Source organism: Calidris pugnax, unplaced genomic scaffold (genome assembly GCF_001431845.1).
Source record: "Calidris pugnax isolate Ruff unplaced genomic scaffold, ASM143184v1 scaffold34, whole genome shotgun sequence".
Taxonomy (NCBI): Eukaryota; Metazoa; Chordata; class Aves; order Charadriiformes; family Scolopacidae; genus Calidris; species Calidris pugnax.
Genome location: NW_015090771.1, coordinates 5,183,249 through 5,196,831, shown reverse-complemented (window position 1 = coordinate 5,196,831; position 13,583 = coordinate 5,183,249). Strand labels below are relative to the sequence as shown.

The 13,583-nt window shown below is 41.6% G+C and overlaps 1 protein-coding gene and 1 long non-coding RNA gene across 2 annotated transcripts in view; both read right to left on the bottom strand.

Annotated features, from left to right (window-relative positions):
• Positions 1 to 8,282, bottom strand: part of LOC106887539 — a 55,769-nt gene extending 47,487 nt beyond the window's left edge. The window contains exon 1 of the long non-coding RNA XR_001411916.1: positions 7,241 to 8,282. This is a non-coding gene — a long non-coding RNA (uncharacterized LOC106887539). The remainder of the gene's footprint in view (positions 1 to 7,240) is intronic.
• A 567-nt stretch (positions 8,283 to 8,849) lies between these two features.
• OSTC (oligosaccharyltransferase complex subunit (non-catalytic)) lies at positions 8,850 to 13,583 on the bottom strand. Its single transcript, XM_014941121.1, has 4 exons — positions 13,328 to 13,583; positions 13,057 to 13,150; positions 11,130 to 11,327; positions 8,850 to 9,501 (listed from the first exon to the last, which is right to left on the bottom strand). Exons 1-4 carry the CDS (start codon positions 13,464 to 13,466, stop codon positions 9,483 to 9,485), a joined length of 450 nt encoding a protein of 149 aa, XP_014796607.1. The 5' UTR covers positions 13,467 to 13,583; the 3' UTR covers positions 8,850 to 9,482.

Here is a 13,583-nt window from a genome sequence, read left to right as displayed (position 1 = left end):
TAGCATGGGTTGATCCAGGTGTTAGATGAGACAAGAAAATATTTAAGGTCACTATGTGTTTCTACTACTGCTTTGAAAACATTTAGGTGTTAGATGAGACAAGAAAATATTTAAGCTCACTGTGTGTTTCTACTACCTTTGAAAACATTAGAGGGAAAAAACTTCCTCGTATATCTAAAATAATTCCTGCTTAGGCTATGAAACCAAGTGATGGTTTAAATCTAGTTTGTTAATAATTTTGCTAAGTAGCAGTGGTTTTGAGCACTGTGTGCCTTGTGTATCTTTAAAAAAAAAGTCTGGTGGAACATTCCATTACCCTGGTTTTATGAGCTTTCATATTTATTGCCTTGTCTACTGTATATATGAATCTTGGTATTTGTGACAGATTTTTCTTAGTTTGTTCCATTGTGTACAGATCATATGCTGTCTATGCTCATAAAACACTCAGTAATTGTATGTATGCGCAGAAAAAAAATAGAGTTACTTGCTAAGAAACTTAAGAACTTTCAGGTTACCCCTGCAGAGGTGTTTTTAAATCCAGCCCCAGGAAACAAGTGCCTCCTTTTCTTAGAGCTGTGATGAAACTTTGGCAGGATTCTCAGATGTATTTGGCAGTTAACTTCTATTGATTTAAACAAAAATTATGTACCTGAATTCCATAAGGATCTCGGTTTGACTGCTGTTGATGTAGATTTTGGATACAGGAGTGCCTTGCTGGCTCCCTAGCGTAATGCTTGGGGATGCAGTAGGATTTTTATTGTTTTCAGGATGAGTCATGCAGGCAGCAGCACAACAGATGGTGTGGAGTGCAGAACAATAAAGACAAAGATATGAGACGGCTAAGAGAAAACCGGAACAGTCAAAGGAACGACCAAGATGATGAGAGAGGCTGAAAGGATGAAAGAAGCCAGGAGGTTGAGCTTTGCCACGGACGGCAGGAGCTAATGAAGTGTGGAGTCAGTGCAGGGTGAAGTAGCTCAGGCAGCGGTCAGCAGGGAAAATTAAAGGACCTTTAGTTAAAGTAGAAGGAATGGAGAGGTAGGAAAGCCAAGAGGAGCAAGGCTGATGGATGGCCAAGTGGCTGGTGGGGCCAAGTGATGGATTTCAGTGTGATAAAAGAGAAAGTACCAGAGGAGGAAGAATAAGGAAGTGGAGGGGCTGAGGAGACTGATGAATAATACTCATTGAAGGCAGAAATACCACAGCAGTTAGAAAAAGAGCAATCAAAACCAGCAGTGGTGTCCTGAAACTCGGAAGTCTAGAATGACAGCAAAGAAACAAGGGATGGCAGCTGCTGAAAGACAATAGCATAAATCCCTCGAAAAGAGCTCAGGCCAGCAGCAGGCCAGCAAAAAGAGATGAAACACAGTAGTTCAGAGTTGGTTTAACAACCAACTGGAGCAGACAGAGGCACACACACTCGGGAAAAACACTGAAGAAGTTAAATTCCATGGGTCAGGGGGGCACAGTTCCCGAAAGGAGGGATCTGGAGAAGTCTGTGTAATTGAAAAGTGTATTAGTGTCTACTGCTGCTCCAGCTCAGAGGAGGCAGAAACGGATAGAAAGCTCCATCAGCAAAATACCTCCTAGAATTATCACAGGCTCCCTCCACCCACTCGTCGTCCTATTCTAAAACAGCAGCTATACTGACAGCCACCTAATTGTAACACCTTTTAGGTGAAAGACTAACATGGAAATTAGGAAAGGAAAAGGCTTTAGGCATTCGTCCATACATTTATATTTTCTTTACTCCAACAGTTAATACATTTTCTGTTCTGGAAGTAGGCAGTTAATGGAGCTACTTTCTACTGTCATGTCTAGGTCGTACAACTACTTGATTTTTTTGGACTGAATGGAGGCCAGCAGGATTCTGTCCCACAACTGCACCACAGGGATATTGTTAAAGGACGGAATTACTTATTTACAAAGACCTTTCTATAACTGTTTTTAAAGACAAAGAGTATCAGTCTCTGGAAGGTCAAAAGTTTTGTTCTCATCCATGGAATAATAAAGATGGGCAGCCCTTTTAAGATACCTTGAGAAGGCAGTCACTCACCCCAAAACACCACACATATCTGCAGATTTTAACAGGCATTTGCCTAGCCTATTCTTAAAGCTGTGCACAGCAGAAATTCCTTCGCAGCCACATACCATCTAGTCCAGTAGTCAACTATTTTACCCTCAAAAATATTTTTCTACTAGTATTATCCCAACTTTTCCTTGCCGCTAATTAAGCTCTATGAACTGCTGATGCAGAAAGGAAATTACTCCTTTCCTTTTCACACTTAGTTTTACGCCTCATGTACTCTGTAGTTAAAAGTTTTGCAAATATCTCAGTGATGTTGTATTGCTGCAAAAAAGGCAAACGTTCCTCTTCAGCTTGCAGTGCAGCAGAACCCAAGGACTTCCTCTGAGGAATCCTGTGTTTCATCAATTATTTTGCTTGTGTAGCATTGGTATTTTGCACTTTTTCCTAGAAAGAATAAACTAGCCTACTTTTTTTAGGACACTTTTTTTTTTTTTTTGTTAAGAACATTATGCATGCTAATTCTGCCCTTCCAGCAGTCTCTGAATTATATGATTTCTGCTAGTTTCATATGTATTCCCTACTCGATCCGGGTCACTGGGTGTTGAACAAAACTAACCACAGGACAGACCTCAAAAATAATGTATCTTTCCACTTTGATAGAATGACATCAACTAATCAGTAAACACTCTGAAAATGGTTTTCAAAGTACTTTGGTATCAAGCTTATAGTTGTTTTGGCGCAGCCAAGGTTCCATAACATGCAAGACAGTTTTTGAAGTACTTTTTTTTTTTTTTTGTTAAGAACATTATGCATGCTAATTCTGCCCTTCCAGCAGTCTCTGAATTATATGATTTCTGCTAGTTTCATATGTATTCCCTACTCGATCCGGGTCACTGGGTGTTGAACAAAACTAACCACAGGACAGACCTCAAAAATAATGTATCTTCTCGATCCGGGTCACTGGGTGTTGAACAAAATTAACCACAGGACAGACCTCAAAAATAATATATCCACTTTGATAGAATGACATCAACTAATCAGTAAACACTCTGAAAATGGTTTTCAAAGTACTTTGGTATCCAGCTTATAGTTGTTTTGGCTAAGCCAAGGTTCCATAACATGCAAGACAGTATCAAAAGATACAGCCTAAACATCTGCTTTCCTTCTATCCATGGGGCCCATAACTCTCATGTATGGCTTTTTCTTTACATGACTTATTCTTTAAAAATCCAAGTTGGCTGCTCATCTTTTTGCCATCTTCTTCCAGATCCTTAAAATGCTTCCCCTGCCCCCAAACCTTTTTCTTCAGAGTTAAGTTTATTTTTTTATTATTCCCCATCCCTCACACTCTCCATCTGCATCTAAAGACAGATGAGGTACTGGAAGGCTGAATATAGTGAACATATTATTTATCATCCAGGAGCTGTCAGGAATAACTAAAAGTTCTGAAATCGTTTCAGCCTGTCTACTAAGTAACATAGAAAAAGTTTAACTTTCACACTATAGTCTAGAATAACACAACCAGTCTGAGTCCTTTCAAAACTTTTCTTTCCCTCTTTCCAGCTAGGACCATACAATGACCGCAACACCAAAGGCATACCAGTCCCCACCTCAACATTGACCTTTGTAGTGAAAACTGATACAGAAAAATAAGAAGGAAATAACAAGTGTCAGTTTTTCGAAAGTGTAAGGCAGCGGATGATACCATATTGATCTGATTTACTCACAACTCAATACTATTTCTTGCAGCCTGCAGGTAGAACATTCTAAGAGCGTTGACATTTATAGAACCCATATGGGATAGTTAACATGATGAAGAGAAACTCCATCTTGTACCCGCAGAGTATTAGTAACTAAACTGATATCATTAAGCAGGAGCTTGGCAAGGTGCCCTGCAGATTCAAGATACTAGCTATCAGAATGCAGTGCCTCGCATCTCTATCTCCAATTAAAACCCCCTGCAGATTCAAGATACTAGCTATCAGAAGCCTTGCATCTCTATCTCCAATTAAAACTTGGTGCAAGTCAGACATGCTTGACTCCCATTATAGTGCCACAGCTGTTGCTCTAAAATGAGCACATGGTCTCACTCCAGTTCTTTGCTGACGAGTATCCATGTCAAACAAAAAGGACACCAGCATAATTAGTTCTTACCAAATCAAACCAAATCACCTAGAAACTCTTGTATTTCTAGTAGCTGCTTCCCATGAAACGCTACCCTTTAAGAAGAGCTCGATGCATTAGTTGTATTTTTTGCTGTTACTGAAATCCACAAGTCTCCAATCATCAGTATAGCTGAAAAGCCTCAATGCGACTGCAGAGCGTTACAAAATGTTCTCCTAAGATTCTTACAATTGTTCCAATTGCTTTCTTGTAACGGTTTCCATCCTCTTTAACCACGTTCCGGAACAAAAATATTCTAAAGTAACTGCAAAGTTGAGAAGCGGCAATTAGAAATTCTAAAAATAGGCCAGAACTATTGCCACAACCCTTTTTGTGAGGAAAATCGTTAACGCTGGAGGAAAAATACAATTATCAGATTCACAAACGTACAATACCTAGTGCATTGTCACAGATATTGCTATGCTGTAGGAAAACAGTTTCCATTGTATGCAGCATTTCTATGTGTGTCAGGAAAATAAATGAGAATTGCCCTCTTCATCATACCCACACTGCCTCCCTGTATTGGGAGCAGCAGAAGAAATTTAGGATTGTCTCAGATTCTAAGACTGTAGCTCTTAAGAAGTCTAATATGTAGTGGTTCCTAATTTATTATGTGAAGAACATATATTTATGCATATAAAATAAACAACTGGAACTGGAAATAGGTACACTATAGTATCCATATCAAGCAGTATTCTGTGAACAAGTATCCAGCTTTCCAAGTAGTTAACCAGAGCACTTCCGGCCTCCTAAGCAAAACTCCATTAAGGACAACATATTTAGAATTAGAATGCTGTACATTAATAAGAAAATCTAATGGCGGTCTAATGCCATGCTTATCTTTACCAGCAAGAGCATTTATCGGTATCTCCTCAAAATGGCGGAAGTGTCCCCCTCCCTCCAAAAATTGTTTCAGTGGCACAGATCTCCCAAACATGTCTCAATTCTTGGAGAAGCAAGCATGGTGGTCAGCAGAACTAATACCTTGGCCTTCCAGAAGGCAGACTTTGGTCTGTAGAGGAGCCTCCACAGAGCCCCTTGGGAGGCCGCGCTGAAGGGCAAAGGAGTCCAGGAAGGCTGGACGTTCTTCAAGAAGCAAATCTTAAAAGTACAGGAGCAGGCTGCCCCTATGTGCCAAAAGACAAGCCAGTGGTGAAGACCAGCCTGGCTGAATAGACAGTTTTGGCTGAAGCTCAGGAAAAAAACCATTTATGACCTTTGGAAAAAGGGTCAGGCAACTCAGGAGGACTACCAACGTGTTGTGAGGTTATGCAGGGAGAAAATTAGAAGGGCCAAAGCCCAACTAGAACTTAACCTGGCTACCGCCATAAAATACAATAAAAAATGTTTCTATAAATATATTAACAACAAAAGGAGGGCTAAGGAGGATCTCCATCCTTTATTGGCTGGGGTGAAAACATAGTGACAAAGGATGAAGTACTTAATTCTTCTTCAGTCTGAAGGTAGGAAGGCTCTACAAAAGGGATCTGGACAGGCTGGATCAATGGGTTGAGGCCAACGGGATGAGGTTCAACAAGGCCAAGTGCATTTTGCTCACACCAACCCCCTGCAGCGCTACAGGCCGGGGGCAGAGTGGCTGGAGCTGCCTGGCAGAAAAGGACCTGGGGGTGTTGGTCAACTGTTGGCTTAACATGAGCCAGCAGTGTGCCCAGGTGGACAGGAAGGCCAGCAGCATCCTGGCTTGTGTCAGGAATAGCATGGCCAGCAGGAGCAGGGAAGCGATTGTTCCCCTGTACTCGGCACTGGTGAGGCCTCACCTTGAGTACTGTGTTCAGTTCTAGGCCCCTCACTACATGACAGACATTGAGGTGCTGGAGTGAGCTCAGAGAAGGGCACCAAAGCTGGTGAAGGGCCCAGAGCACAAGTCTTATGAGGAGCAGCTGAGGAAACTGGAGTTGTAGCCTGGAGAAATGGATGCTGAGGGGAGAACCTTATCATTCTCTACAACTACCTGAAAGGAGAGGGTGGCGAGGTGGGGGTCGGTCTCCTCTCCCAGGTAACAAGTGATAGGCCTCAAGTTGTGCCAGGGGAGGTTTAGATTGGATATGAGGAAAAAATTTCTTCACCAAAAGGGTTGTCAAGCACTGGAACAGGCTGCCCAGAGAAGTGGTTGAGTCACCACCCCTGGAGGTATTTAGAAGACATGCAGATGTGGTGCTTAGGGACATGGTTTAGTGGTGGACTTGGCAGTGCTGGATTAACAGTTGGACTCAATGATCTTAAGGGTCTTTTCCAAACCTAAATGATTCTGTGTTACTGTTCCACAATTTACAGAAGTCTGGAAAAGGCATTCGGGGGAAAAAATGGAAACCAGAATGTCTGGGCTTTTTTTACCTAGAAGTATTTTTCAGCTTAACTCAATTAAGTATAAGATCCCTTGGATTGTTAAGGGCTCATACATGCATATACTCATTTTCAAAAGCTACACAGGTTATACATCTCTTCCTGACTATATTGACTGGACATCATCACTCAAGAGATTATACTGAAGCCTACAGGGGAACCATGGATTCAGTATTTTCCCCAGAAAGAGAGCCAGAAAAATCAAGACCCCTACACTTCAGCTTGACTCTTTTCATTGCACCTGGAAATAGGCCAAACTTCTGCTTTTCATCATGGAAAGATGTGCTCCTATCAGCTCAGCTTTTCCTTTATCACAGTGTTTCAATTTTGTTTTTAATTTCCCACCCCACAATATAGTTCAATTCACCCTAGAAGATACAAACACCAAACACAGACAGATACTGTCACTAGTTAGAGAAAGTTTTCTGTCACTGAAATATTCCTATTAGTATCCTGAACTCCTACAGCTGAGGCCACCTGCTGTCACCTATGAAGAACAGCAGATGTTTACAGAAAACACCAGCCTTTCTTTAACTGCAAATGGGACTTCTGTAACTCACAGCAACACCTCCTCTTTGCAGTTTGATAAGGCTCATTAGAAATTTTTCCTTGAATGACTAAGAAGCCTCCAACTCACATCCAAAATCAACCAATCTCCAGCTGTGCATTCTCACATCTTCCTACCTAGTGCACTCCTCATTTCTGTGTGGTCTGTCTTCTGCTCTGCCTTTCCTTTCCTGATTCTCTCTGTGCCTCATGCTTTGGCAGAGGATCATAGCAGATCTAGTTCGTAGCCTGTGACCAAGGAAACATAAGGGATAAGTTAATCTTGTTTGTTGCAGACAGAGCTATCATCTTAGTTCTACTCTCCTAAAACTATCTTCTACCTTGCAATTATAAGTCTGCTTTATTCCTTTCAATTGATGTCACCTGGCATGCAATTTTAATCAAATGCATTTCATGGACCACAGGCATTCAACTGTACCATTGAAACCACTGTTTAAGAGCACACTCATTTAGAATCAGCTGCAAGCTCAGAGGCTGAAGCTGAACTGCAGTGGGACAAGTACTGAGACGCAGGGATCTCATTATACGGTGACTTTTCTGGTTTGACTTCCCCCTCAGCTGTATTAAAAAAGGTGACTTACACACCCATTTATTTACTTACGTAATATCAACACACCCCCATGAAGGTAAGCAAGCATCTCACCAAAACTGAGTGACCAAAAGATAACTGCTTTGAAAAGACTAGAAACTTTACAGTTATGAGCCTCATAAAACAGCTTAAGCTACCTTAAATCTTAATGACAAACATGTAACATGAGCATATGCAAAAGTCACATTGGATGAGGGGGTGGAAGCGACACATCCCGAGGTGGAATCCAGATGATTAACAGCTAGCTCAGAAATTTGATTAAGTAGGTGAACGGTAATACTTACTTCATAATTACAGGATCAACATTTCTCACTGACAATTATTATACAGATTAAAAGAGTGCTTCAAACATATATGGCTTGCAAAAAATACATTTATGGAGATCTGGAGGGATCTCTCCTTCCCCCAGAATGCAATACGTTATTTCAGTGAAACATGATTCAATCTTTTAAAATGAAGACAAAGTAAGTTTAAGACTCTAACACAAAAAAAAAAAAAGCAGCAGCTTCAGAATTAAGTTTCTTGGCTATTGATGACAGCATGTCGTTTGGATACAGTACAAGTTCATGGAGAATACTTACTTCATAATTACAGGATCAACATTTCTCACTGACAATTATTATACAGATTAAAAGAGTGCTTCAAACATATATGGCTTGCAAAAAATACATTTATGGAGATCTGGAGGGATCTCTCCTTCCCCCAGAATGCAATACGTTATTTCAGTGAAACATGATTCAATCTTTTAAAATGAAGACAAAGTAAGTTTAAGACTCTAATTTCAGTGAAACATGATTCAATCTTTTAAAATGAAGAGAAAGTAAGTTTAAGACTCTACTCTTAACACACACACACAAAAAAAAAAAAAGCAGCAGCTTCAGAATTAAGTTTGCATGTCGTTTGGATACAGTACAAGATCATGGAAAATATGAGGTTTCTTGTCCCTGATACTGAAAAGAAAAAAAGGTCATTATCCAGTAGTGAAAAACAGAGCTGAAATGAAGTGGTCGCAAAAAGGTCATTATCCAGTAGTGAAAAACAGCTGAAATTATGTGGTCATGGTATGGTAGCTCAAGCCTGGATGCAGAACAGGCCACCCACACAAGAGCGAGCTTCAGAAACTGCATAGAATTAAAATAATTTTGTAGAAAATAATTTTTATTTGGCTCCTTTCGTACACTTTTTCAAAAAGAAATGCACATTCATACAGTTCGCCTTTCCCAGTGCATGTCTGGTTTTGCTCACATAGAGCCATTAATATCAAGGCAAAAGGTGCCTTTGAAATAAATTTGAGACACGTCGTATTTTGACTGTACAGCATCTAAAGTTACTAATTTTCTACTTATGGCCCAGAAAGAAACATTTCAGGTGTTTCTTCTCCAATTCGCACACACAAACATTCCACACAGGGAAGAGGAGACAGACCTGCAACAAAGAACTGTCAAGCCAATGGCTAATACTCATTTCAGGTAGAGCTGAAGATAGGTTCTCTATTTCATACTGAGTTGGGATATAGAAGAAAAACCCAGCTGGGTGACTTGCTCTTTTCAAAAGCCCTAAAGCAGAAATGATAAAGCATTGCTTCAAAACTCCAAATCAGCCATTGGTAATGACAGTTCGTTTGCAGAGAAAGCATTCTTTCCCCAGTTGGTTCTCATGACCAGGTCTCCTATTGATGGTATCTATGGGATTTGTTTCTTGCTGCTTCTTCTTCAACACTTCATGAAGAGGAATAAATTCACCTCGGGCTTTCATACGTCACAAGAGGTTCTAACCCATCAAGTAGCCCCTACAGAAAAAATTTAAGTTAGAAAAAAGGTTAGCAAACACAGGCAGCACTCCTCAAAACTGAAGAGACATGGTCTTAAAACAAGAACTTCAGACTGCCAAAGACTCTGCTGATCACAGCTATTTCAAACAATGAATCCTGCCCAAGGTACAAACTGGCCAGCTTAACTACACGCTCCTTCCTCAGTTGAGTTTCTTCAATGAACTCTGAAAATGGATTAGCCTGTTCTCAATCCAGCTTTGGTAATAATTTAGAATTTTTGAAGCCCAGGTCACACTCCACGAAAAGCGATTTGTACCCTTTATGCAAATTAACAGTTAGCCTGTTCTCAATCCAGCTTTGGTAATAGTTTAGAATTTTTGAAGCCCAGGTTACACTCCATGAAAAGCACTTTATTTGTACCCTTTACTGCTGATCACAGCTATTTCAAACAATGAATCCTGCCCAAGGTACAAACTGGCCAGCTTAACTACACGCTCCTTCCTCAGTTGAGTTTCTTCAATGAACTCTGAAAATGGATTAGCCTGTTCTCAATCCAGCTTTGGTAATAATTTAGAATTTTTGAAGCCCAGGTCACACTCCACGAAAAGCGATTTGTACCCTTTATGCAAATTAACAGTGTTAAGATATTCAGTATAACCCAACATTTTCTGGCACTCAGCACAAATCTGGTCTCTTTTTCTCTTCCATTTCTCTAAAGCCCTGTTTCTTTGGTGAGTTTAAGAAAGAGAAGACACATGTACTCAATGAAGCAAGAAAACACAGAGCAGGTCCCTATCCAGCTACCTGCTCCCAGGGAACCCATCAATTCTGTGTTAAAAAGCATTTTTTTTAATACACTGAAAAAAAAAAAATCTAAGAAAGAAGGAATGATTGTCATTGTTAAATCAACGTGTAGTGGAGCTACTCCAGAAATTAACTACCAGTATCTCCAAACATCAGGTTTCAGCTGTTCTAAATGAAATACACGGACTCAAAAATATAAAGGGAGAAAAAAATTGAAAATTCAGTTTTGCATAGCTTAAAAGCTCCAGATCTTTCCTACTTTTTGATCTGTGAAAACAGACATATTAAAATGCCACATATATTGTATGCTTCAGTGTTATGTTCAGTTTACAAGCAACAAAAAAAAGAAAACCTGAGACATCATCTTTACTTTAGATGTTTACTTTGGATGTTTCTGAACACTCATTACTGCTGCTATCAGTTCTTCTAGTTATGATCTCTCATGTACCCTGTCAGAATAAAGAACTCACTTGCCTTTCTTCAAGTTCTTTGACATCTGCTTTTTCCTCAAAGCCCTAGATTGTAATTACTTTTACCTGACCAGCACATGTTCTGTCTTCCTTAAAATGAAATTAAGTCAGACTCACTAATCCAATCTTGTGACATACCGGGTACTGTCACCTTTTTTTTTAACCACAGCACAATCTTACAGTAGCTGGCCCCAAAAGCATCCCACCTCATTCAAGGTAGCTTGTTCCAACAAAGCACTGAAAAAAACCACTTACAGCCAAGCTGCAGATCTCTAGCATACCTCACTGTGTTTTCTGTTACTCTTAAATTTAACAAAGGCACACACGAGACACAAAAAGAGAAGAAAAGCTGAAGAGTATTAAATCACTTACGGTAATTTCATCCTCATGAAAACTCTGGCCATGAAGAAGCTCAAAAGCACGCTGACAAATCCAATAAAGAGCAAAAGAAACCTATTCAGCTTGGGAATATTTGGTGCGTTGGATCGATCCAGAATTATGAATCCTAAGCCACCCATGGTGAAGAGGAAGCTGGATGCAAGCCCTTCCATAATATATTGCCCATTTACTCTAAAGGAAAAAAAAAAAAAGGGGGGGGGAAGAGGTGAAGGGATGAGAGAGTCAGAAAAAAAATAGTTTTGAAGAAATTATTTACACGCTTCAAACCGCACCTACTCAACCTGCTTTAGCTGTACAAATACACAGAATGATTAACCTTCTCACAAAAAGTCGGTATGGAAACTGATGTTACGGAATTACATCAAGGCTTTAATATTCAATTTATGTTCTGGACTGATAGTCTGCAAGGTGCCCAGCCAAGCATATTAACGGTTTTATACATAATAGCATATACCAATGGCTACCAAGGAAGCTCATCCGTTTTCAGAAAAATCTAGTCCAAAGTAGCAGCTGGTTGTAGAGATGACTCGAGGCACAGAACCACAACCCCTGCTCCAATGCTCGCTGAGCCTGCACACATCGACTGTGGGGACCCAGCCCGAAAGCACCCCAGCTCTCTGTCAGGCCACACTGCTGGGCTTCCTTCTGACAACGCTCAGATGGAGAGAGGGGAAACCAAGATGGAGGAAAAAATAGTGCACCTAGATCACAAGTCTGCGCTTTCTGCAGTCACTGAACCTTTTTCCTATTAATTAGCAATACTAGCAACCTTATAAAGTTGGAATGGTTGAAACTATTGTGGATGTTAATACAGAAATTAAGATCATCATTATTGTCTTATATCCTGAAAACAATTAATATCGTCTTCTTTCATGTTGTTTTCACTGACTCCCTGCAGTAGCCTAATTCATCTAGATTGCAGCAATCCAAGCCAGCCCAAGACATATACTGCATCTAATTCAAGTCAAGATCTCTACAGGAGGCAGGTCACAGACCTCAGAGACTCAAATAACTCCTTTTGGCATTTAACAAAAAACATTATCTGTTTCCACGTACATAAAAAACACAGTTGCAAATGTAAATTTATCCCTTTTAAGAACAATTTGTTACTAAGCAGTCTCTAACTTGTTTTCAGTAAAAGAAGCAAAAGACTCAAAGAAGACACTGTTGTTACACATTTATAACTATGTTCATAGAATCACGGAATGGTCAGAGTTGGAAGGCACCCTAAAGATCTCCAAGTTCCAGCCCCCCTGCCCTGGGCAGGGACACCTCCCACCAGACCAGGTTGCTCCAAGCCCCATCCAGCCTGGCCTTGAACCCCTCCAGGGATGGGGCAGCCACAGCTTCTCTGGGCAACCTGTTCCAGTGTCTCACCACCCTCACAGGAAAGAATTTCTTTCTGGTATCTCATCTAAATCTCCCCTCTTCCAATTTAAAACCCTTCCCCCTTGTCCTGTCACTGCACTCCCTGACAAAGAGTCCCTCTCCCAGCCTCAGACATGAGCCCCAATTACACTAGAGTTTAAAAGACCAGAACCACAAGTTCCACAATTATGTAGGCTGCTATGAAATATGACCAAATGTGTCTGCACCCACTGTAAAACTCAATTTTAATAGCAAGGGTATAGAAAAAAGGAGCAGCATTGCCACCTCAAAACTTTTTCCTTACCAGGCTTTTCATTTTTAAAAGTTTAAAAGGACTGAGTTCTTGTATTTTTACTGATTTCAATGCTGCGTTTGGTTTGTGATTTTTTTTTTTTTCCTCCAAATATGTACAGGCCAAGGCCTGATACAGAGCAGATCCTGCCGTGCACAGAGCTCTCAAAAGTGCACACAGCTGTGCCAGACAGATTGCTCCACCTGTGCTGCGGCGGGGGCAGGGCCCTGCCCCTCCTACCTGTAGGCCAAGAAGGCCACCGGCCTCTGATGCCCGTGCTCGTCTGTCATCGACCCCACGCTGGGAGGTTCCACGATCACGTCGTAGATAATACCTGCGGGGAGAAAAGCCCAAACATCACCTCCCACTCGCGGCAACGAACGGCGAGAACCACCCGGACACCCCCGGGACGGGCGGGGTCGCCCCAGGTTGGCAGTTTGGAGCCGACACGGGGCCAGGGGCCTGCAGAGGGGTCTCTCTCTCCATCCCTCCCCACAGGCCGCGGCCTCACCTCCGGTGATGAGGAAGTAAGACACCACCACCAGCGCGTACACCGTCATGGCCGAGGGCATGTGCACCCAGCTCGGCCGCTTCAGCTTGATGTTGGGGCACTCGAGCACGGCGAAAGGCAGGCGGTACAGCGTCTCCATGGCGGCGGTGCGGCGCGGCCCAAGGACAGCCGCGGCGGCCCTGCTCCCCTCACCTCGCCCCGCCGCGGCCGCCCGCCCTCACCGGACACGAAGGCGGAAACGGAAGTTGGTCGGACC

Coding starts and splice junctions, on each gene's coding strand:
- OSTC (XM_014941121.1), bottom strand. CDS start 13,466: ATGGAGACGCTGTACCGCCTGCCTTTCGCCGTGCTCGAGTGCCCCAAC. Junction 13,151..13,327: donor TTACTTCCTCATCACCGGAG/GTGAGGCCGCGG, acceptor TTCTCCCCGCAG/GTATTATCTACGACGTGATC. Junction 11,328..13,056: donor GTGGCCTTCTTGGCCTACAG/GTAGGAGGGGCA, acceptor TTTTTCCTTTAG/AGTAAATGGGCAATATATTA.